We start from the raw sequence: 25,901 nt of genomic DNA on the forward strand, positions 1-25,901 counted from the left end.
TTATGTTTGTTTTTGGAATTTAGCTAAGAATTCAACTATTTTACTTAAAAAATATGCAAATCAACGTAAGAAATAAGGAAGACATAGACTTAATTTTAAAAAATAAAAAATAAAAAATAAAATGGTTACCAAATGAGATTATGGATTTTAAAAACTTGTTTTATTTTTTGAATTTGGTTAATAATTCAACCATTGTTCTTGATAAAAATGCATATCATCGTAAGAAATGAGAAGAAAAATGGTTTAATTTAAAAAAAAATAAAAAACAAAATGATTACCAAATAGGGACTTAATTTTTTGTTTAATTAATGTATGACATATTCTACCTCTTACAAAAAAAAAAAAAAAAGATTTATTAGATATAAAATTTAGTTTGGCATATAAAAAGATCGTAAACTTTAAATTTTATGTCTATATTAAAAAAATCAAATAGGTCAATAATTCATCAATTCATTAGACACAAATTTAAAAATTATTTATTAGAAAATGAAATTTTTAAGGGAAAAAAAACAAATTTTAATTCTAAATTTGTTCAATCATATCAATTTGGATCATAAACTTTTACCATAAACTTACACAAGGTTAACTTACACTAGGTTAATAGGTTTAATTATTACCCAATTTATGCTATTTCACTTACTAATTTTAACAAACAAATAAATAAATAAAAATCTTCGTAAAACAACTAATTTCAATAAAATTTTGCAATAACACAAAATTTGACCCATGCATAATTAACCATAATTCTCAAAACCCATAAATCCCAAAAAAAAAAAAAAAAAAAAAAGCTTAACGTCTGTTTTTCTCTAAAATAAATTATCACTTTATTAATTTCACGTGTTTTTTTATAATTCATTAAACGAATGAGAGCTGACTTTCATAACAACACTTTGATCAATAACATGTGGAAGGGCTAAAATCATAATAAATTACTATTTTAAATTTTTAATACATGTAGTTTGTTTTTCTTTCCATTTTAATATACAAAATCTCAATCAAATATTAAACTTTGTCCCTAAAAAATATTATTATTTTTATCGAAGTTGATTAACAATTATAATAATTTCTACAAAATTTACATGAAATTTCTCATAGATAATAATTTTATTTAAAAAATCAACAACAAATTAAGACTAAATTTAAAATCTATTGAAAGTAGATTCATTAAAATTTTGTATATTTAAAAATATATAGATTAAAATTAAATATTTCAAAGAGGTCTTTTTAAAAATAAAAAATATCTAAAAATATTCACTTTATAACAAAAATTTCTAAAAATACAAAGCGTTTTTAAAACTTTTACTATAAAGTATAAATATTTTTGAGATTTTTCTATCGATAAGAATTTTCTTATTTTTCTCTTAAATACATAGATTAAAATAGAATAATTAATAAAGTATATAGGTTAAAATAGTAATTATAGTTTTTTGGGAAGGTCATAAAGTGAAAAATTCTTTAAACACTCTGTAAAATCAAGACAAAATAGATACAAATTTAAAAAATTCCAACTTCGAAGCGTAAGCTTTGAACCTTTTCTTTTGTTTAGAAACTGAAGTCAAAATATTGATGACATCAGCTAGTGCTTACGTGGCAAATTTCTATTAGCAACCAGGAGGTGACATATATACTATCGAGTACAGAGTATCGAAACTCCAAGTAGTCCGCTGCCCTAAATTCGAAACCTCTTCGTTGTGGTATCTCGTCCTCGCTTTTCCCTCGGTTTCTGCTTGTTAACGGATCGCCGTACTATGGGAAGCTCCTCAAACGGCGTCGTGGGGGACCGGAGCGCCGGCAGCAATGGCGGCTTGCAGGTCGATAAGGGCGTCGATTTTGCTCAGTATTTCTGCACCTACGCCTTTCTCTATCACCAGAAGGAAATGCTCTGTGACCGAGTTCGCATGGACGCTTACTTCAATGCCATCTTTAAGAACAAGCATCACTTTGAAGGAAAGGTTCGTCTCTTTTCTTTTCCTATTTCTACTGCTGGAACAATGGGACCCCTAGAAAGAATCGATTCTTCAGTTGCTTTACGTTGCTTAACTTCAGCTAATTCTGTTCTCATTGATTTTACTTATTTTTCTTGGAGCAGACCGTATTAGATGTGGGAACCGGGAGTGGGATCCTAGCTATTTGGTCAGCACAAGCGGGTGCAAGGAAGGTATACGCAGTGGAAGCAACTAAGATGTCGGAACATGCCCGTACACTCATTAAAGCTAACAACCTTCAGGACGTAATTGATGTAATCGAGGGTTCTATGGAGGATGTTGTCCTTCCAGAGAAAGGTTAGCAACATCGTTTTTTTCCCTCCTTTTTCTAAAAAACGAAAATGCGTTGGATAAAACTTGATACTTTTTGTTCTCTTCAGTGAAACATAGTAAAAATGAAGTATGCTGATGTGCGTTTGAAGCTTTTATTATCAAGTGTACTAATCTAGTAATCTTTGAGCAACAAAGTACTGTACTTTGGTTTGTGTCTAACTTCGGTTATTCTTTGATTATCAGTTGATGTCATTATCTCTGAGTGGATGGGATATTTTCTCTTGCGGGAATCTATGTTCGACTCTGTGATTTATGCACGTGACCACTGGTTGAAGCCATCCGGGGTGATGTAAGTGATGGAAATATGATGATTTTATTTCCTATAGTAATTTGTAATTATTTCCCCCCCTCGATATCCTTTTGTTTTGTTGTTTTTTTTTTGTTTGTTCATCAAGGAAGATTTTTTTTTTGTTGGTTAAAATAATCATCTTCTTCCCATTATTCTCAGCCAGTAGAATTTATAAATCCATGCAAAAATTTGAAAAGTTGTTGTTCTTGCTATTAGAGATGGATATTGGTTCCCCCCTGTTGGTTTTGGTGGAAGATAACTGTAGTGATGTGTAGGCAAGTTTAAACCAATGGATGCTTTCTGAAACTTTTTGATGAATATCGTTACTAGAAAAATTTGCATGGTTTTTTTGGTGTCACGCAGTTCATAACCTATAGGAATGTGCTTAGCCAGCTGAGTGGCCCTTTCCATTCTGGGCATACATGCTGGGAGATTATATGAAGCCTGGTAACACGGTTTATTATTTATTGCTCATTGATGATGGATCAAGATAGCAGCACATTCCTGACTAGTTTAGATGAATTGATGGTAAAATTACATAGTTGCATGCATTGATTCATATGTATCGATAGATTGGATGAGCTGTTTCTGTGATTAAAAAAAAAAAAAATTGACTTTGGGAATTACAGGATTTGTCTGTCATACTGTACAAACCATCTAAATTAAAGATTGGTCTATCCAGGTATCCTAGTCATGCACGCATGTGGGTGGCACCAATTAGGTCTAAATTGGGAGATCAAAAAATGAATGATTATGAAGGAGCTATGGATGATTGGTATAATTTTGTTGCCGATACCAAAATGGATTATGGAGTTGACATGTCTGTTTTAACGAAACCATTCTCTGAAGAGCAAAGAAAATACTATCTTCAGGTGAGTCTTGGATTTGGTTTTGTTTTGTTTTTTGTTTTGTTTTTTTTTTGCCTTACACTTTTCTAATTGCTAGGATTCATTTTGTCTCTTAGACAAATAGGTCTGTTGATATTAAACTATGTTTCATAATCAAGCTCGTCTAGATTTACAGGACAAGAAATTTTACATAGGTTAGTAAAATGTATCATCGACAGATCCTCATTGTTTTTCCAACAGTACTTCTGTTTATTTTCATTTTCATGTGCCAAGAGAATGTGCAATTTATCTTTTAATGGTTATCAACAAGTTCCTTGGGTGCATTTATCTATTATTTTGAATTGTGGCTTCTTTGTATGTTGGCAAGATGTTCCTATGCCCCTGTTTGAATTTCTTGAGAACCTTCTCTCACATTAAGTGTATCTGTGTCACCTTCCAGGCAAGCTGCTTTGATTTCCCAGTAGTTTGCGTCTATCGGTGCCTACAATTTCTTCTATTTTCTCTCCTATTTGAATGTTAATGGGCTATCCCTCGATCACATACGTTAATTACTTTGATAGATTTGGGATTTGCTTTCGTAACTCTTTAACAAATTGTGTTATTCATATTTATAGACGTCGTTGTGGAACAACCTTCATCCACAACAAGTTATTGGGACAGCAGCCATCATAAAGGATATTGATTGTTTGACTGCTACTGTTGATGACATTCTTGAAGTCAAATCAAGCTTTTTGTCATCAATCAACTCAGAGAACACGCGGTTTTGTGGATATGGTGGATGGTTTGATGTCCATTTTCGAGTAAGTTGAACTTCCATTTCCCTTTTGAAACATAAAATTTTGGCTTGCTCGAGGCTTTTACTATTGTTTGTATAACTTTTTGAATTTGGGTGTACTAGGGAAGAAACGAGGATCCAGCTCAATTGGAGATTGAGCTGACAACTGCTCCCAGCGTTGGTAATGGTACACACTGGGGTCAACAGGTCTGTATAAAAAATCAACGAATTTGTAGTATTGAATCCTTGCCTTGGGCCATTATCTTTTTATAATTTACGCTGCCTATGGCAAATTCTCTGTAAACCAGTACTTTATTTATCCACCATTGATTGATTGCTTTTTTGATTGCACCAAGAAATTTTGTTATTCCACTTTTATGTTTTCTTCACTGTGCAGGTCTTCCTCTTGCATCCTCCCATTTGGGTCAGTGAAGGAGATGAATTGAAGGTTTCCTTCTTTATGAAGCGCTCTAAAGAAAATCATCGGCTAATGGAGGTTGAGTTTGGCTGTGAAATCAACCAACCTTCTGGCAAGCTGCATCAACAACCATTCACAAATAAGTTCTACATCGAGTGAAGATGGAAATAGTTACAGCAACTGGAAGAATATATATACACGTAGTAGATGAGGTATGTACACAAACTATTTTCTTGTGGTAAATACATGGGTCGGTATAAGCCATTTGTGATTTGATCAATTTTCTGATTCCATTTGACCTAACAATGCTTTCGGATAAATTATAAACCTGCTTTTCTGTAAATTGTGCGTGGTGTCAATTTAACCAGGTTTTGACTAGCATTTGGACTTCATTTTTTTAGTACATTTTCGGGTTCCATTTTTGTGGTTTAGAAGGCTAAAATTGGTGTAGACTCAAATCTGGCAGAAAATCTTGAAGTAGAGTATCATTGATTTTTGAGAAATGTAGTCAATGATCCCTTCAAATAGACCTAAAGGGAAAGAGTTTGTTTTACACCTAGCTACCTAACTAATTCTAATCTTAAAACCCCTTTAAATAGACCCAAAGGGGAAGGGTGTTTTCACACCTAAACTAAAAAGAAAACAAATTAATATTGCAAATTAATACAAATGGAAATTACAGAATATTTCCAAATTGTCCGAAATGCCCCTACATCAATTCGACCCCCTGAGAATTAAACTCGTCCTCTAGTTTAAGATGAAAGTTGAAACTCATTAGGTGCGTAGCAGGGAAAAATATCAGCAACGTGGAATGTGTTGCTAATGTTCATAGATGTAGGTAGATCTATTTGGAAGGCATTTTCTCCAAATTTTTCTAGTATTGTGAATGGGCTGAACTTTTTGTTGGTTAATTTGGAAAAACTTCCAGTTGGTAGTCTTGATTTTTTGATGTACACCATGACTAGATCTCCAGGTTGAAAAGTTTGTTTCCTTCAGTGAATATTAGCTTTGTCCTTATATCTTGTATTGGCAGTTGTTAGGTTCTTCAAAACTTCTTTATGTATCTTTTGAATTCTTTCCATTATGTAATCTATCTCTAGGTTGCTCCTCGACTGTGGATGGTATTGGCCAATTCTTTATAGCTTCAACCTTGAAAGGATCGGCTTGAAATCCTTTTGAGCTAATGAGAAAACCATGGAAATAATTTTTTTAGTTAAGAAAAAGCACATTTCTTTAGATTAATGACTAATTGATGAGTGTCAAGAGTATAGAAGACATCTTGTAAGTGTGATAAGTGATCCTCTGAGCTCTTGTTGTAAATTAAGATGTCGTGAAAGTAAATAACTAGAAACTTATTTAAGAATGGTAGGAATATTTGATTCATGAGTCTCATGAATGTGTTAGGTGCGTTTGATAACCCAAATGGCATAACTAACCATTCAAAGAGGCCTTCGTTGGTTTTGAATGCAGTTTTTCATTCACCCCAGGCTTAATTCGAATTTGGTGATAGCCACTATGGAGATCTATTTTGATAAAGATTTGAGCACCTGCTAATTGGTCTAGGAGATCACCTATTATGTGGAGGGGAAATCTGTATTTGATAGTGATTTTATTTATAGCTCGACTATCAATACATAGGCTCCAACTACCATCCTTTTTTGGGGCTAATAGAGAGGGACAGCACAGGAGCTTAGGCTAGGTTAGATATGTTGTTTTTTGAGGAGGTCTTCGATAATTTCATGACGTGCTTTGTACTCGAATGGGTTCATTTTGTAATGGGGAAGATGTGGAAGTGAGGCACCGGGTATAAAATCAATGATGTGTTGAATGTCCCTTAATGGAGGTAAGCCCTTTGAAATTTTGATGAGGTTTGGAAAATTGGTAAGGAGATTTTCAACCCGGCAGCCTATAGGATTTGGTAAAAGGGGGGCAATGGAGAGGTCTTTAACCATTAAGGCTAAAGTAAAATGGGTGCTATTTCTAGAGGCTTTTTTGTGGACAAAATGGAAAATAGGCTGCCCTCTTCCTAAAGTGGAAGAGGAGGTTGTTGTAAGATCTTGGAGGGGTAATAGAATAACCTTCTTGCCTAACCAATCAAACTCATATGTATTTTTGATTAAAAGAGAGAGAAATGGGAAAAAAGGTACGCATAGGTTTATGTGGAAAACCGTAGAACAGGGAGAAAAAACCACGATATAGAGATTTCTTATTAGAATTGATAGAAATGATATAAGGAGGCTACACATATAAATAGAAAAGTAGAGAACCCTAAGGTATTGTAAAAAGACAAAAATACCCCTAGGGTAAAAAACCCCTACTTCCAACAATTTTCATGGCATATGTGGATGGCCTTTATGTCGTATTGCCATGGTTGGCCAAGAACTAGATGACAAGCATCCATTTCTATAACATCACATATGATTTGATCTTTGTAGTGGGCACCAATGGACAAAGCCATTGTGCATATTTCATTAATCACTCTTTCACCGCATCTTTTAATCCATCCAACCTAATATGAATGTGGATGTGGATCAATCTTAAGTTGCAAAGCATGAACTAGCTCTTTTGAAACCATGTTCTCACTGCTGCCATTATCGACGAAAACTGTGCACACTTTACCTCGTATGGTGCACTTTGTTCGAAATAATGAGTGTCTTTGAGGGTTGCTCGGGGTTGTTGAGGTTAGAAGTATTCTTTGGATAACACAAGAGAGTTCATCTCCAACATTCGGGTTTGTTCGAGCTACGACATCCTCTTCTTCTTCTAGCTCATATTCTTCCTCCGAATGTATTTCTTGGATTGTCAGGCTTCTTTTTGGACAGTCATTTGATAGTTGTCCCATTTGTCCACACCTAAAACATTTATCAAGCTTAGGTCTGTTATAGGGATTGGAATTCTTATTTGGAAGATTAGAAATACTCCTCTTTGCATCCCTGTCTTGTTGTGGAAGGTTGTCATTTGCTTTGCTTGAAGGAAAGTTTGTTGTGACGGGACTTGTGTTTGAATGCAAGGTTGGTTTTTTTGACCACCATTTGTTTGGAATTCTTCTGTATACTCTTCAATGCTTCTTGACCCATGTTTGCAATGTTGGAATTGGCTGTACAACAATCTTTCATAGTTAAGTGGAAGGAATCTCTTCTTCATGAGTTTAAGCATTTTTGGCCAGCTTTGGATTGGAGGTTTTCCATACATTTTCCTACTTGCTTGTGCCCCACTTTTTAGTTTAAAGGACACAAGTTTTACCTTTTGATCATCGGGGTTGCCTATGTAGTAAAAAAAACTTTCTACTTCCTTCACCCAATCAAGAAAAACTTCAATATTCATTCATCCATTATAAATAGGGAGGTCAATCTTCATTTTGTATTCAGAATCTTGTCTCCTTTGCATTCCCCTATACTCAGGCCAATAGATTCCTCCTGGGGAAATCTTAGAGGTCTTGGTTGTTGTAGTTGAACCTCTGTCTATAAGGCTAGGCTGACCGACTGGCATGTTCTCCCTATTTTGTGTGTCATCTTCCGAGGAATTAGTATTAAACCCTAAAAGGCTCTGTGGCGTTAGTATGGGTTGTTGATGAGGCCTATGTTGTGGTCTCCTTTGGCCGATCCCTCTTAGTGGCATGAATCTTGGAAGGATTCTTGGATGTTCTTGAATTCTTGGAGGGCCGAAATTTTGAGAAACACAGTTTTGTCCACAGAAAGTTCTTTTTTGGTGGTTACCTCTGAATTTTTTGTGCAATTGAGGTCCCCTAGTCTCAGTTTGGTGTAGAACTGCTCTGCTTTCTTGACTTCTTGAATCTTGGCTTTGGCCTTGTTTGATTTGCTGTTTTCCTTTATAAGAGAGTTTAAGGTCTGCTGTATCTTGGCCATGGAAGTCTGCATCACATTGAAGTTGTTGATCAGGGTTCCTATGGCGTCTTCAACTTGGTTCACATGGTGGTCCATGGGTTGGGGATTGGATGCTTCCGCATCAATGGGAAGGGAAGAATCAATGTTTTTGCTGGAATTTTTCCAGTCATCAGGCCCAACTTCGTGGCTGCTCTAATACTGGTTTTGGTGTAGACTCAAATCTTGGAGAAAATCTTGAAGTATAGGCAATGATCCCTTTAAATAGACCCAAAAAGAAGGTTGTTTCACACCTAACTACCTAGCTAATTCTAATCCTAAAACCCCTTTAAATAGACCCAAAGGGGAAGGGTCTTTTCATACCTCAACTAAAAAGAAAACAAATTAAAATTGCAAATTAGTACAAATGGAAATTACAAAATATTCCCAAATTGCCTGAAATGCCCCTACATAAAAAATCTAAGAATGGATACAACACTGACACCGCGATATTTCATTTTTTTAAAAAAATCTAGAACATGGACATGACAAAGACACGTTCATTAAAATTTACCTCATTTTCATATCAGAAGGTAGAAGGAAATTCAAAGACAATGAATTATGCATTTATTTGCTTAAAAAATTAGGTTGATGTATTTTGCTCTCAAATTTATTATTTTTTATTTTATATGTGTCTATTTACTAATATACTTGATCAATGTTTGGTGTATGTTAAACAAATGCTGGACGTACTTAGTACAATTATTGTCTATAACATTTATTGCACTAACAAGTGTTGGACATAGACATACTAGTTAAACTAAAGTGTTTGTGCTTCTTAGATTAAATTCATATTAAATTAAAATTCAAGTAGGAAATGAAGACTCCAATTGGGTTCGTTTTAGTTATGCTATTCTATTTGGTGGCTGGTTTGTTTGTTTGTTTTTTAACCTATTCTACTATATTTCCTTTCATTGTGAATTATAGTATCTAGAAATTCTAGATAGTAATTTTCCCCTTACTTCAAGATCGATTCACTTTTTACTAATTAAAACTTAAAAGATTGGCACATAAAAAAAATGTTGTTGACCATGTATGGAGTTGTGGACATCTGGTTTCAATGGTATTCCCTTTTCCCTTTTTTGTAAATCATCTGAATGGATGAACTAAGATAATGTCTCTCGCTTATATCTTGATTTAATTTCCAATACCATGCTGATATTCACCACTACTTATAATGCTATCTAGCGTGTATGATCTCAAAACTCGGTCCATCGATAAATATTATTGTGATTTATTCGGTTGCCATGTTGCTAATTGTGTACAGGTTCCGATTTATAGGTGGCAAGCTGCCGGCTGCTTTTTTGGAAGAGGGTGGGAAGTAGACAAAGGAGGCAGCACTTGAATTTTGACTCTGATCAGATTACTAGCGACTCCGAGAAGACTTTTCTTTTGGACAACTAGTATTGTACTTTTCTGCTATAAGACTTGATCATTTGCACATGGAAATGGCAAGGGTTGCGTCTTGAAATTATAATATTTGGTGTGTAAAACATTCTTATACACAAGGCATTGATGTGCCTGTTAATGGGGGGATATGAAGATAGAAGGGTAACTGTTGTCCATGCAATTCTTTGATGAAAATTAGTGTAATTTTGAATTATATTATTTTGTTCTTCAAGGAACAATTTGTTCCTAGTTTCATCCTCGACGTAGGTCGGTCTCACTCTCGGGTTATCTCATGGATTTTGCCAGTCCAAAAACAGGGTGTCCATGGTTGCTGGTTTTCTTGTCCTTCTCCATTATTGATTTCAGATTATATTGGTTCTTTGAAATGAAGACCTCAAGCAACTTTAAACTCCTTTAATTGGATTGATTGTATGTAATGTGCAGGAACTTCAAGTCGTGGCCGAGGATGCTTCTTGAAGTTGTCCAAATCCTTGTTGAATTATTCTGATTCTATAAACAAGATAATCTAGAGAGAATATCCGTCTGAGTAAGCATTCTTCATGCACTGGATTAAACAAATTTGTTACTCCTTTTACATACATTTTCCCGTCACATGAAAAAGCCCATGGTCTTGCCTTTAGTTGCTCTTTAAGTTTCTTTTTTTAATGAAGCTATCCCAACCCACCTAGCATTATTCATCATTCAGAATTCTTAAATCCTCAGATTTGTCAACTCTTGGGATTTGAAATCTCTTATCCCAAACCATTTTTTACTGCTAAAGCAAAGCCTGATTCTCCTTAATTTCAGGCTTTCATTTCATACATACCATCTTTTGTGTATAAGATCTGCCGTTCCTTTCTTCTTTCTTTTACCCCATGAGAGTGCTTCTCCTTCAGAATGCATAGGTCTTCAAGCACTTCTCGGAGCTTCGACGAATTCTCAGTTGACTTGCTGCCAGATTCTATAAGCTCCCCACCATTGAAGAATGAAGCTTCTGGTGTTTTGCCAATGTTTAAGAGTAATAATGCCTCCAAGAAAGAAATGGGGTCACGCTTTAAATCTCCAGGAGAAAATGCTGTTCACATAATCCCTCTTACTCTTTTTCTTTGTGCTTTAATCCTTTGGGTTTGTTCAACCAGGTAAATTTTGAGCAAATTTCTATAATGTAACTCAATGCTGCTTTCTTCACTCAACAAAGTAAATGGTAGTTGAAATAAAATTGTACTTTTCAATTTTGTACCTTTGAACCTGTGTTCGATTCTGCGGTTTCCGCAAAGCAACAAAGTCTGCTTTATAAAGATGAAAAAAACATAGTTTTTTGATTTCTTAGTCACAAGCATGTTTGGAATGGTTTTCTAAAGACTAAGTAACTTCCTAACACTTTTCATTCAGAGACGAGAATTTAAGAGCTTACAAACCTGTCTCCAAACATTTTAAGCCTTTATTCACTATAATGTACTTTGTCATTTCTTAAAAATGAAATGATAATAAATTGTACACATCTTATTATTTACAACCACAAAAAAAGAAAGGTGTTAAAAGGCATATAAAGGAAATTGATGGGAATATTTATAACAGAACTAGGAGAATATTTGTCAGTAAAAGAGGAAAAATGTGGATTAAATATGGATTATGAATTGGTAGAGGGAGAGAAATATTATTTAACTTGTATTCTAAGGTTATTTGAAGCTTTAAAGCCAAATCTCCAAACTTTGCCTTCTCCTCTCAACAACCCTTATTTTGCCTTTTTCTTTTCTTTCCATTGAACCTCCCAAACCTTTCACCCTACTCAACCTCTACATCACACAACCACTTGCTTCACTCAATTTCTTCTTCTTTTTTTTTTCTTGTATTTAGACGCTTCATCTTTTCATTAACAAATTCTTGATTAAAAAAAATGTATAAAAAGATAGGACGCAAAAAAAGTGATCGTAGAAGAATGCAATAAATCTGATTGTGAATGAATCAAGTACAATCACGTTTTAAAGTACACATTGATACGAAAACGGGGCTAGACAAGGATTGCCTTAAAAATCAAATATCTTGAGACAAAGAATGAGTTTTTTTGACCCAAGATGCAAACACTCCACAAAATAAGATGATCAATCTCACTTGAATGTTCTTGTATGCAACTCAGTACTTGAATTACAAAATTCAAGAAGCTCAGCTTGAAAGAGAAAGCACTAAGGTCAGAATTCAATTCACCATACACTATCAAACAACCTAATAGCAAGGCTTTAAATCGCCTCCCAATAAAAACTCCAACGTAACATAGCAAAATGACAAAAATACCCTTAAATACCCTTACTTCATACGTCATAAAAATGATAAAATTGAAAAATACTAAAATTACATTAAAATTATTAAATAAAATATAAATAATAATTTGATGCTCTAAACGATTCATATCGTACATTTCTTCACATTGTTCTTAAAATCTAATTCATACTAGCTTTTAAAAATAGCTCCACGAAGATCAAATATATTCTAATCTATCTATTCATCTATACAATACAAGCACATATTAAATAAATTTAGAGAACAGTTCCTGGCTCTTTTATTGAAGGATCTATGGACATAATTTTTTTGAAAAAAGGAAGAATAAAATAAAGCAATTGAACAGTAAAAGTTCTTCACTTACTGTCATACAGTGTGCATATTTTAGACATAATCTTCTCAGAGAAAGACAAAGACAAATCTTTTAAGAATATAGAAAAAGGGAAAAAAAAGATAAGAGAACTTGTAACTATCTAACTATAATATTCTCTCTGTAAAAGCTTTCTCTTGTTTCTCTTTCTAGTTTTGGACATCAAAGTTAATGATGTGAGCATGAAAGTTAGGGAGTCATTCAGAAGAGCCAACATGTTAAGCCTTGTGATTGAAGTCTAAGAATATTCCAATTTTGGATCATATATTACTCTCTTATAAGCAACTATTTAGATTTAATTTAGAGGTGTGTCTTTTACATAACCAAATACAATGTTATAGAGATTTTAATATGTCGAGAGAAATGCACTTCTAAGTTTTTTCGATGATAAATTTTGTCATGTTGGAACAAAGTTTAATTTTTTTTATAGTGTTATGAGAAGTTATGTAGCATCGAGAGAAGATATGTTAAAATCCTGTCTTAGAGGTCAATTGCTGACAATATGTCTCGACAAATGCATACTTTATATTTTTTGGCGATAGTATCTAATATCACTTATTGACTTAAAAACTTAAGCGAGTGGGTGAATACAAATTTAATATCATTTCATCCAACACTCCTCCTCACTTATGGGCTTGAAGTATGAAGAGGACTCAACAAGTCGAAATCAATATTAATTGGAGAAGAAATAACATTGCAGAGATTTGAATACAAAATCTCACTTAATCACCTATTTGAATACCATTTAAGATTGTTGATTTGACCCAAAAACTTAAACTAATACGGTGAAACAAATTTAATATCACATCATCCAACATTAACATTGTTGAGTACTTTAATCACTTACTAATTTTCATCTATTGAGTTTTCTTTTTAATTAAATTTTATTTAAACTTTTGACCATTTGGTCAAAGGTATATGCTTTTACCAATTGAACAATATTTAAATTAGTTTTTTTATCGATTGAGTTGTTTATACAAAAATTAAATTTATTTATAATTGTCAATTTGAACATAATTCAAGTGGTTAAGATATATTTTATCAATTAAGATTAGAACTTGAAACGTAAATAAAAGCAATAAAGTGCAACCAAAATTGATATTAAGCATATTTATAGCCCTGATCTAAGATGATGATAATATCTTCATTTATAGATAAAACAGAAATAAAAATAAAATAAAATCTTTATTTAAGAAGTGTCCTAAATTAAAATTCAACTAGATTGTTCATTCCTTATAGGAAAATCTTGGGAACAAGAATTTGTAAATTTGAATTAGTCTAATTTATCCTTTTATGTTAATTTATGAGCATCTAAATGATAACAATTACTTGAGATGAATTTTGCACAACCCTTATCATCATTAATTATGGTGGGTGGTTTTCTTATTTGTTTGGTTTTAATTGTGAAAATTAAAATCTAAAAGGAAAATAATTTGAAAGAACTCTCTCTTGTGAATAGAAAAAAAAAATTGCCTATATATTAATCATTTTTAGAAGTGGGGTAATGAAATGGTGACCAAATCCACCAAACTATTAAATATTTGCCTAAATGTTTGGTATATGATTTGCCTAATGGATTTGATTATACAACAATTATCTCAAGGTTCCATTTTCCCCCACATCTCAATCGTATATAATTTTCAATTTTCTCTCCAATTTTAACTTAATCCACCTTCATTAATAACTTAATTAAAACCCAAAATAAAAATTAAAAAATAAATAAAAGGGTAAATTGCAGAAACTACCTTTGAAGTATGGTGATATTTAAAATTACACCCCCAAACTTTCAATTGTAAAAATTAGACCTCAAATTTAAGAGTGTTGAAATTAGACCCTCAAAGTTACAATTAGTAGTAAAAATTGGATCACAAATGATAAAAGTTGAACTCTCAAACTTATACAATTGTTACAATTTCTACAACTATTATAAGTTTGAGGATCCAATTTTAAACATGTATAAGTTTGAGAGCTCAATTTTTACAATCGAAAATTTGAGGGTATAATTGCAACTACCACTGTACGCTAGGAATGATTTTTACAATTTATCACATCGTCAATTTTTTTAATTTTTTTTAAAAAAACCTTCATAGTGCTTGCTTTCAACAAGGAGTAACAGGTAATTCCCAACTCAACAAGCTATTCTTGGGTTGTTTGTTGGCAACTTGGCATAAAAACCATACCATTATTCTTTGTTTATTTATTAAGTTTTTTTTTAAAGAAAAAATAATTTTTTAAATAATTTCAAAGAAATTTGTTCAAAATTTCCATTCCTTTTCTGGGCCTTCTTAGTATGGCCTAAAAATTAAAAAGCAAATCACGCTTAATTATCCAATATAAGGACCGACACAAACTCTTAACACAAAATACAAGCACAATTATATAGAGAGAAAAAAGAAAAAGAAAAAAGAAAAGCCTTGTGACGATCGTGGGATAACAAATTTCTCTCTGCAATTCAAAAGGGTCAGTGAAATTCTTTCCCTTTTTGCTTCCTTCAAACCGATCTTCTTTTGGGTTTTATCTATATTTGCATTTTCAAGCAGTTGCTTAATTCTTGATGCTCTTTTCTTACTTTTTTTTTTCTTTTCTGAATTTCATTCGGTTTTTGAAGCGTTTTTGTGTTTGAATTTCCATTTGTTGCTGGGATTTTTCTTTCTTTCTTTATTTTTCTTGTTCGGGGATTATTCAATTTGTCTGGCTGATGTTTGGTTGCTCTGAAAACAGTGGAAAATGTAAGAGAAATTATGAGTTTGTATAATTTGGTACGAAAGAAAATGATATCGTTTCCAATTAGTTCCATGAACTTGTTTTGATGAAGATTTTGTGTTCATTACGAGATGTTTAGAAATATATTAAACATTTTATTTGCTTTTTCCTTCTCTTTCCTTCTTTACGGGGAGCAATGTAACTGAAATTAGTTTGTGTTCTTTCATTACATTTTCTGATCAATCCCAGAGGGGATTTTTTATTTTAAATTTTCTTTTGTTTGCTTTTATATTATTCTGCAGCATGATTCTATGAGCAGTGGTGGTGATTGTACTGCTTGATGTTTGATTTTTTAGAGATAACAGAAAGGCATTAGTATAAGCAAATCCAAAAAGAAAAGGAAAGAAAGAAATCGAGATTGGAGGTGTTTGGTGTTGTTTTCGATTAGGTCAAGGCCTGAAAAGACTAAACTATTCATGATTTTGACATTCTAATAACAAATTTAGGTATGTGAAATGGCTTAAACATTTGGGGCACTCTCCTTTTTGTTGTGCATTACAATGAGAATATTTTAGATGTAGCCTGAAATCTTTTGTGTTGATCTGTTGTTCCCTCTCTCTTTCCATTAACTTTTTGCATAGTAAATTTGTTTAGAGAAACTAAAAATCTAGGAAGAGTTCTTAGTTTTCATTCTTAAAGTCTTGGACCCTCATGAATGAAATTTTCTAGTAGTGGATAGTGTTTGTATTGATTTGTTTTATTTGAACCATTCATTTCAGTATGCAACTTTTCAGATATTATAAATTTTCATCTCTCTTTAATTTCAACTCATGTTTTCTGTAACCCCAAATAACAGATTTCCAGTAAATTTGGCCTACACATCATGAAATTCAAAAAAGGGAGTAAGCTGAAAATAATGAGCAAAAAGAAGGTGGCTTTAGGACCGCAATGTTCTTTGGAAGCATTAAGAAGCAATGGCCCCAACTATATGGCTGGACATGTTAAGTCTAAGGGTGTCAACAACCATGCTCTGGTGGAGCAGGTGTCTCAAAAGGTCGTTATGCCCTGCCACACTCATTTAGACCTTTCAGAGGCTTGGGCTCCTGGTGATGTTGTTGAGGTGTTTGATAACAACTCATGGAAAATGGCCACAGTCTCTGAGGTTTTGGGGAAAATGCACATTCTTGTCAGATTACTTGGATCCTCTCAGGAGTTTAAAGTCAGAAAAACCGATATCCGGGTTAGACAATCGTGGAAAGATGATGATGATGCATGGGTTATGGTTGGAAAGGTATTGCTATTTATATACTTCTGTTCCACTGTATTTCTTTTTGTTCTATTATGGGTTATAATTTGGAAAATTTATCATGTGTGGTGAGGAACTTACCGTGCTGTCATCGTTGATTTTTTTGTCTCCCTGATGAGTAGGCAATAATGTCTTCAGCAACATTCAGATTTATACCTCACTTGTATTAGGCTTTATGTACACGTTAATCTATGGAATTAGTGGCATTTAGTGATTTATTCAGCTCCTCATTATTATAGCATAAAAGTACATACAGAAAAACACTAACCACTTGAAAATGCAGAGGGAAATGGGAAAAAACAATAGCGATCATATATCATATTTTCTTGCAGTTTTTATGTATTGATAAAATTATAAGTGAAGAAGCGGCATCTTTTGCATGCAGGGAAATAAAAATTCTAATGAAGGGAAGCTCGATGCCAATCTATTTTTGAACCACAGTCACAATTCAATCTCTCAAGTTCAGAAGACAAACTCAAGGACAACTCCGTGGAAAAAAGATGATTGTTTTGCTATTAGGAACCAAAATCATAAAGATGACTACAATGTAAGAATTTTGAAGAGATCAACCGATTGCTCATCTAAAGCATTTTATGGAGCTAGCCATAAAGTTAGATTGATTGAGAAAGAGGGCAGATATGTTAAGGTGGTTGCTGCAAATCCAACAGAGTTGCCTAATAAACTGCAGATAGATCCTGTTTCTTATCCTAGAGATTCTCTGGGTGAAAGACATAGGCCTGCATCACTGAATCACAGACTTGGTGGGCATTTGAAAATGGATATGAAGGGCAAGGAACCAGTTAGTCCGGTTCGAGAATTGAACGATGCAGATAGCATTATGTGCTCTGTTGGTAGTTGCAGCATCAGCAGTGACAACTCAAGTGAGATGCCCTTTGATGTGTCTGCTGGTGTCACTGATCAAATTACTGGTCACTCCTGTGATGATCGATCACCTCATCATTCGGGATTCGAAGGAAATTGTCTCCCTACAAATGAAGAATTGGCAGCTGAAATTCATAGGTTAGAGTTACATGCCTACCGTTGCACTATCGAGGCATTGCATGCATCAGGACCTTTGAGTTGGGATCAAGAAGTATTGATCACAAATCTTCGACTTTCGCTTAACATATCAAATGATGAACATTTAATGCAGTTAAAATATCTAATTTCTGCAGACACCAGTATACCAATTAAATGATTGGGAAATATATTCTTTTGCTTTTCTTACATATATATAATTCTTCAGCTCTATTCTCGTAGTAATTCCTTCTCTTATGTTTCTACAGTAGGCATTTCTGATATAAACTGAATGTATAACTTAGCCAACAATTGAATTTGTTTATGCTCCTTAGTCCAGTTGAGTTTTATGGTTCATGGATTTATCTCTAGAATCGTATGATGAAGTTCTTATAGGTATGTTGTTTGCTTCATCCATTTGGAAACTGAGATTTGAAAAGAACAAGAAAATTTTTTTGCATTCTGTCGCTTAGTTTCGAAAACTCTGTATCTAAAACTGTTGGAAGGCACTTATGCCGTTGTAGGGCTATTGATTCAATGATAGAGTTACACATCACGTTAATAGCTTTGCCCATCAGATTCATTAGAATCATGTTCTCTAATAATATGAATGAAAGAAGCTTGTGGACTTCTGCTGAGTTTTGAGAAAACCTTTACTGACATAAGACTCATTATGTAGTATAATCTTGTTGAGAGAGCTTGTTATCTCAAAACAATTTGACACTGCAAGCTATGTTATTTAGGGTTGTTAGTGATGACTGATGAGCCACTGTTTTCATTACATGGTTCCTCACTACATTTCTCCATTTCAGGCTGGTTAAGATCGAGACTGGAGTCTTCTCGATGCCAAGCGATGGCGAATGCTCGAGAGGTTATACTTTAAACCTTTCTATTACTTTGTATATTCAACTTGGTATACAAAACCAACTGTATAACCACCGCTACACCACAGTCTACAACAGATATTTGGCTTCATATAGTGAAACTTTTGGTAATGTAATTCACTTAAACCATGTCAGGGATACATCGTATTCAACCATTTATTTTTCAAATTCTTTTACTGTTGGATATTGTTATTACCTGGGATTTGTTCTTAGACTGTACTTTGTTTTATGGTTTTTGCCTGCTGAAGACAGCATCTAAACAAAAGGCCTTAGCTTTTTAAAGAGGTTCAGGCAGTGGCCATACTAGAGGTCCCATCTCTAACAGCCTGCTGAGGTTCAAGTAGTATGGTACCAGATGAAACAGAGGAGCTCTTTCCACACAACACCCAAGTAGCCCATTTCATGATTCCTCATCAAAATTCAATTTTCCATCATTATCATACTTGCTTTTCTCTCTCTTAAACAGGAGAAAATAAACCAACCCACAACCCACAAACCCCTTTTTGCCAAATATTTTATTCTTAAAATTTCAAGGAAGATGTCATGGTCTAAAAATCAGGACAAAGAAAACAATCTCACAGCTCGAGATAAATGTTATTGTTTTTCTTTTTCCCTTTTTAATATAAGAAAAAAGAACAAATTGTTGACAGAGACAGAGACAGAGAGAGAGAGAGAGAGAGTATGAAGATTGGCATCTTAAAAAGTAGCCAAGCAGTCATTGTTTCTGCATACATACCCTGCATTTTAATAAAACAAACAAAAATTGAAAAAGAGAGAAAAAGAGTGGGTTTGTTGATGGGAAAGTGAATTGATTTTGATTTTGTCTTTGAGATCTTAAGAAAGAGGGGAGTTGATGGGCATGAACCCTACAAGGAAAAGGCCACCAGCATTTATGGGGCTCCACCAAATCCTCTGCTATTGTCTCATTAGCAACTCTTTCTGATTGGCATTCCCATGTGATCTTGCTCCCTTTCTCACACTGACAAACTTAGAGATGGAGATATACATAATAGAAAATGTCTCCTTCCAATTCCAACACCCATTCTTCTAATCATCTCATATTACCCATAATCTTCCCCACTAACAATCTCTTCTTTCCATCCATATCCAAATTAAGCAAATCCCTTAATTGGGTATTGACAAACAAATCAAAGTTTGTATCTTTTTTTGTAAAACATAATTTGATTCTTTGAAGCAAGGAAGAAGTGGTCAGGAAGTCCCATCAGTTATTGGCATCTCTGTCTCTCTCTTTTGATATGTGCTTGTATTTTAGTAACAGTTATAGATTCTTTGTTTGGAGAGAGAGAAAATAAATGGTTGTTGTTGTTTTTGTTTTTGTTGTTGTCACCTTTATCTCATCATACAGTGCTTCCTTTGAAAAGCAAAGTAGAAAGTACATGTGGCAGATTGCAGACCCCAACTAAAGTCTTCTCAGCAATGCATATATATATATATATATATATATATATACACACCAGTAATCATATGGCAGTTAAAATAAAAGGTATCAGCTGCCTGTAACTGCAACACTACTGAGATATGGTGGATTCATCTTTCTGTTCAGAAATACCAAACCAGAAAAGAGAGAAAACTAGAACCGTAATTAATCAACTGGCAGATATTATTAGGCAGCTGCTTTTGCTTTGGCATAAGAGCCCAGTTTGGGAATCATAAGCCACTACTTATATTGATTAGGGATTAATGGTTGATATTCCCAAGGGGATCCTTTTTTATTTTTCCATTAAATTGTATAAACAAATCTCTCTTTTCTATCTGTTTCTTTGTGTCTGATCTGAACACACACAATCATGGCATGGTGGAGAGATAGAGACTTATCATATGTAAATAGTACACATGAATTGGTTTTCCTGTCAAATAGGAGGGGCACCTTCCCCTACCTTTTTTTCCTCACTTCTTTCAACTTTTTTACCATTTCCATTGATAACTTCTTACTCCAAAACATTACGAAGGTTATTTAACCTGAAATTGTATAGCCTGAGACGTTAAGAAGTTTGTGCTTCAGATGCAGAATTATATAGTTTGAAGTGAAGTTAAGAATTTTATGTTTAAGGTGTAGAGTTGTTTATCTTGTTTGATAACCATTTCGTTTTTAAAAATATTACTTATCTTCTAACAATTGTTTCGCTAACTTCTCTTTCTTGAAAATATATTTCAATGCTATGTCAAATTTCAAAGTCAAATCAAGTTTTTTAAAAACCAATTTTTGTAATTTTCAAAACTTGGTATAGGTTTTCAAAATGTTAACCTAAGAAATAAATCACAAGATGAATTGTAAGCCTTAACATCAAAGTAATATTTATAAAGAAAACCAAACATAAAATAGTTATCAAATAAATTTTAATCGTTATATTTGGTTGTAAATATGAGTTCAAATTATTAAGATAGAGAAGGCAACAAAATAGAAGAAGACATGCCTTATTTTACTTTGTACCAATGTAATTAATTATCAGATGAAAAGTTGAGTTGTCTTGAGAAGTGTAAAATTATTATTATTATTTGATTATGTGCAATAAAACACAAGACACAAGACAGTTCTCTAACATATTAACACTAAGTTGATCACTTTTTAATTGGTGGTTAATTAATTAATTAATGAGAGAGAGCATGATATATTTTTAAGTGCATTAAAAGAAGATTTGGGGATTAGAGATTTAGAGACATGAGGCAATCATAGCTTACACCACATGCTTGGAAGCATGCTTTGTTATTTAATTCCTTTAATTAACCAAAAACCTAAAGTATTTGATTAAACAAACACTCCCCACACCCCTAAAGATTCAAATAATAATAATAAAGTTAGATTACAATGTATCTAACAATAAAGTTAAGTTAGCATGGCGTAAACAAGATCTTACACGAACGAATTTCGATGTCATGTAATTTTATTTTTCTTTTTATAAGTAAAGTTATATTAATTTAACGTAAAGATGTGTCTCCCCTCATTTATTTTGTTAATGGAAAAATGGGGATTTTTTTGGGAAATTCGAAATGATTAAAAGAAAAGGAGGGGATTAGATTAATTAAAGAAGAAATTTTAGTTTCATATATTATTAATTCCTTGAAAATAGAGATTAGTTAAATTAACAACAAATTTCCATGAAATCCTAAGACCTATAAAATGTAAATTAAAGGAAATGAGGTTTACTTTTCCCATACAGATTGCAACCTACTTAGGTGACAAACCAAGCGCAGCCATGGAGGAAATTCCTCCCTTTTTATTTTTATTTATTTATTTTTATTATTATTATGAAAATCTCTGTCTCTTTCCCAAATAAATAAACTTTTCATTCTTCTTTTGGATTTTCCAATGCAAATTCCCACCTCTCTTTTATTTCTATAGGGTTCCTCAATCTTAACTGGATTCCATATCAACCTGTTTAATAACATCATTTTATGATTCTATGCCTAATTTTTTCATCTTAATTTTTGTTAGGGTAGAGTGGTGATTTAATTCAATTTATTGTAATCTATCCGTTAATTAGTGTGAGATTTTGTTTCCTACCGACAATATTTCCTTTGAAGTAGCATCAAAGCATAAAATTTTGTGTCTAATTTCCTATAAATATAATTTTCTTTGTAATTAATATCAATTTTCACTTATTGAAATTAAATTTACTGCAACTCTACAATTCAAGTTTTTTGGTTTTTTTGTTGGTTTAGAATGGTATAAGAGTCGGAAATCTAAGTTCAACTTTGCTAAAATTAGTCCAAGCATGACAACCATATCATAACAAAAACCATAGAGATAAAAATGGCACAACATAATGAATTACGTTTATAAACAACAAATTAACATTACATATACCAAAACTGTGTAACATCTCCCTCAAAAGTATACAAACAGATAAATTAAACACCGATTGAATTCAAATCTGCTCTTAATCAATTGCAAATTGTAGAGAGAATATTTGAAGAAGCTACCTATAATGTTAGCAATTTGATAAGGATCTTATACTAATCGAGAATAATAATTATGTGGGTTAAATTAGCAATATTTATATAAATGAGGAGGGAAAATTTAGATAACTTTTAGTCTAGGGGTATCTTTTGAAAAAGAATGGGGGCCCCATATTGTGGATAAAGAAGCATCAGAACCGTTGGTGCATGCTGATAAGTGGGAGCCAAACGAAACGTGAACCGTTGAAGTATAATTGCCATTGTTAATTTTGCTTCCAAAATGGCCAGATTTTGGCCAATGCAAGTACGAGCCCCGAGTCCAAACGGAATAAACCCGGCCGGGTGGTTTCCGGCTCGACCCACTCCTTCCGAGAACCGCCCTGGGTTGAATTCGCTCGCATCATTCCCCCAAATACTTTGATCATGATGAACAGCTAAGATTGGAATCAAAAACTCCGTGCCACGTGGGATCATTCGTCCACCTAGTTCCACGTCAGCCTTAGCACGTCGGATTGTTGCCACCGTGGGTGGGTATAATCGCAAGGATTCATTTAGTATCATGCTCAGCTGCCACACCCAATCATTTCCCCACCAACACAAAAAAGATCTCCATTAAACAAACCAAGCAAAGTAAACCAAAAAGTTGGCAGTTTATTAGTTTTTATTAGTAAAATGACAAAACAATTAATTTTCTAAAACTTTTTTCTTTTCTTTTCTTTTTTACCCTCTATTTTCAATAATAATTTATTTCTTAAACAAATTAGTTATTATTATTACAAGGTTAAAACAATATTTTGGTTTTTATACTTTTAGTTCATGTATTTTCAATTGCGCAATTTTAGTGTTTGTAATTTTAATAAATCTAAAATTTAGTTTATTGTTGATTTTTTAAAAAAATTTAATAATAGTTTTATTACAAATTTTGACAACAAATTCAAATGTTCTATTTTCTTACCTGAAAATTATTAATATTATTATTTAATCAACCTCACTATAAGTTAACTTTGAAAAACTAAATTTAAGATTTATTAAAAATATGAAAAACTAAAATTAAACAATTGAAAGTACCAGAATTAAAATGGAATATAGGGGTTATTATTTTTAATATTTATTTTAATTTTGAAATAATGAAATGGAAATAGGAAAAGAGAAAAAAAGGGCTTACGATTTTGAATTTAGAGACATCATGTTTGGAAGGGAGGGCACGTGAACCGCAGACGTTAAAGACCTCATCACGTGCCTGAATTTGCCACTGTGGATGCATTGCCAGCAGGACAGTAGTCCACGTCAGCAGATTTGAAGTGGTTTGTTTGCCAGCAAAGAAGAAGCTTTTGCATTCTTCAACGATGTCGTGGACAGTAATGGAATTATTATTATTATTATTATTATTATTATTATTATTATTATTATTATTATTATTATTATTATTATTATTATTATTATTATATTTTAAGGAAGAAGCTTGAATCATCAACCCTAACAAATCTTTTGGCCTTTTTTCATCCATTCCCCAATTCTTTTCTGAATTCCATTTTCGACCCTCGATTAATTTCATCAATGATTTCTTTATTTCCTTGTCTAATTTCCACGAATTTATATTCGTTCTTGTCGGTAGAAATCTGAAAAACAAACATTTATATTAATTTTTTTTAAAAAAAAAAAAACCCAAAATTAGAAAGAAATTAAAAAAAAAAAAGGAAATTATAATTTTACCTATAGCCAGGAATGAAGACCTTGTGAAAAGCTTGGGAAGCTAATATCATTTGTTGAGTTTGAAGCTTAAATATAGCTTTACCATCTTCATAGCTACTACCAAATGCTGTTTTTGTAATAACATCTTCCGTTAGGGTTTGAAAGCACTCGAAAACATCGATTTCGACCTCGTCAGAGTCGGTACTCTCCGCCATAGACGACCATTTCTCCACCATTTCCACCACACTTTCCTCCACCAATGGAATCAACAACTAACAACAATTATAAATTTACCTCAACTAGTTAAGATATATATATTAAAAAATAAAAAAATAAAAACCGAGTCAGAAATTTACTTTGAGATTATCCATATGGAAAGTGGGGGAGATGATTTTGCGATGGAGAGCCCATTTTTGACCCTTGAGAGTGAGGAGGCCATCGCCTTCGAGCTGTTTAACAAGAGGATGAGCTTCATTCTTCTCGTAGAAGTGGGAATTAGTGGTGAAGATTTCTCGGATCATGTCCGGGTCGGAGACGGCGACTCGGACAATTGGTCCAAACCAAATTAGAAAGGTTGAACCTAGAAAGTCAATTCAAACAGACTTTTTGAATTGGATGGGAATGATCTTGAATTAGAAATATAATGAAAAAAATTAAACGTACCGTAAATTTTCTTCCAATGATGGTAAAAAGAGAGGACACGAGGGAGAATATTATGGGAGAAATTGGGCATTGGATGAGAAGAAGCAGCAAGCATCATAGAAACTACTTCTTTAAAATTACCAATGAAGAAACGATAAGGAGGGCCTCGAATTCCTTGTCTATCAAAGTGTTTTTCAATTCTTCGTGGTTTCCACCATAAAACCAACACCATTTTTGCACTTAAAATCATCACCACCGCCGCCGTCACCGCCGCCGCCCATACCGGTGGCACCTTCGATAACACTGATTCAATCTTCATTTCCTCTCCTTTTGTTTTGAAATGGGATTCTTTGTTTTGGGTAATTACTAAAAACGCTGCTTCTCTTCTGGCTTTTAAATAAACAAAACCCACAAACACCAACAAGCCCAACGCCCAACGCCGTAGGGGCCGCAATTGCAAATCTCAGGGTCAACGATTTCTTTTCTTTTATAATAAAACTAATATATATATTGTATTATATATATATATATATCCTTTTTGTTTTGGAGGGGAATACTACTCTTGTCCTTTTTCTTCCATTATTATAAGGGGGGAAAAAAGTTGGCCTCTCTTATTATTCTATTATATAATATAAGTGACCCCACCTGCAAAAAATATAATGCCAAACTTTGGATTTTTATGCAAAGATTTTTACTAAACTATATTTACTTCATTTCTTTTTATTCATATATATATACTTGTTTATTAATAACAATCTGCCTCTAATCAAAATACTTCAATAAATAATTGGCATGCATTTATTGTTTTTTTTTTAAATATTAGATCACTATGGTAATTGTTGAATTATAAAAATGATATGACTTAATAATAAGTGGTATATCTATGAAGTAATATTCAAGTAATAGATTTACGTGTGTTGTTATGTGTTACAAAACTAAAATAAATGAGCTTTTAGAGTGTTATTCGTGGTTATGCAATCACAATCCTTTGTCTCGATCATATTTTAGCATTTCATATCGCTTGAGGCATAAGGTTTAATGGTCATTATATTATACTCAACATTAAATCATTTTATATGGATTGTTGAATTTATATTGTTCTCTTGAGGTTAGAGGTCGTTCAATCCCTCACTTTGTGACTATTGAATTAAAAAATTAATGATGATGTGATAAC

General features: G+C 33.0%; 3 protein-coding genes across 10 annotated transcripts; 2 read left to right on the forward strand and 1 right to left on the reverse strand.

Moving 5' to 3' along the window:
• The first annotated feature begins 1,654 nt into the window (after positions 1 to 1,654).
• Positions 1,655 to 10,173, forward strand: PRMT10 (protein arginine methyltransferase 10). 2 transcript variants are annotated; one of them, XM_039024138.2, is made up of 8 exons: positions 1,655 to 1,952; positions 2,090 to 2,282; positions 2,502 to 2,607; positions 3,290 to 3,479; positions 4,070 to 4,255; positions 4,354 to 4,437; positions 4,628 to 4,860; positions 9,797 to 10,173. In XM_039024138.2, the coding sequence occupies exons 1-7, from the start codon at positions 1,749 to 1,751 to the stop codon at positions 4,805 to 4,807; spliced, it is 1,143 nt and encodes a 380-aa protein (XP_038880066.1). In that variant the 5' UTR covers positions 1,655 to 1,748; the 3' UTR covers positions 4,808 to 4,860; positions 9,797 to 10,173. The 2 variants fall into 2 exon arrangements, with proteins under 2 accessions (XP_038880066.1, XP_038880065.1); XM_039024137.2 differs by having other exon boundaries at positions 1,669 to 1,952; positions 9,811 to 10,173.
• Positions 10,174 to 14,869: 4,696 nt separating this feature from the next.
• Positions 14,870 to 20,381, forward strand: LOC120071880 (uncharacterized). Of its 7 annotated transcripts, none has more exons than XM_039024289.2 (5): positions 14,870 to 15,025; positions 16,125 to 16,559; positions 16,960 to 17,594; positions 18,404 to 18,462; positions 19,842 to 20,381. In XM_039024289.2, the coding sequence occupies exons 2-5, from the start codon at positions 16,152 to 16,154 to the stop codon at positions 19,994 to 19,996; spliced, it is 1,257 nt and encodes a 418-aa protein (XP_038880217.1). In that variant the 5' UTR covers positions 14,870 to 15,025; positions 16,125 to 16,151; the 3' UTR covers positions 19,997 to 20,381. The 7 variants fall into 7 exon arrangements, with proteins under 7 accessions (XP_038880217.1, XP_090166833.1, XP_038880220.1 ...); XM_090310707.1 differs by lacking the exon at positions 19,842 to 20,381 and adding an exon at positions 18,724 to 19,832 and having other exon boundaries at positions 18,404 to 18,582; XM_039024292.2 differs by lacking the exon at positions 19,842 to 20,381 and adding an exon at positions 18,724 to 19,832.
• Positions 20,382 to 22,248: 1,867 nt separating this feature from the next.
• Positions 22,249 to 25,278, reverse strand: LOC120071881 (cytochrome P450 734A1-like). Its single transcript, XM_090310706.1, has 5 exons — positions 24,749 to 25,278; positions 24,442 to 24,665; positions 24,107 to 24,357; positions 23,559 to 24,012; positions 22,249 to 22,960 (listed from the first exon to the last, which is right to left on the reverse strand). Exons 1-5 carry the CDS (start codon positions 25,044 to 25,046, stop codon positions 22,526 to 22,528), a joined length of 1,662 nt encoding a protein of 553 aa, XP_090166832.1. The 5' UTR covers positions 25,047 to 25,278; the 3' UTR covers positions 22,249 to 22,525.
• Between the last annotated feature and the right edge of the window lie 623 nt (positions 25,279 to 25,901).

Source organism: Benincasa hispida, chromosome 2, assembly GCF_027475165.1.
Source record: "Benincasa hispida cultivar pf3 chromosome 2, pf3_genome.v1.1, whole genome shotgun sequence".
In the NCBI taxonomy this organism is placed as follows: domain Eukaryota; kingdom Viridiplantae; phylum Streptophyta; class Magnoliopsida; order Cucurbitales; family Cucurbitaceae; genus Benincasa; species Benincasa hispida.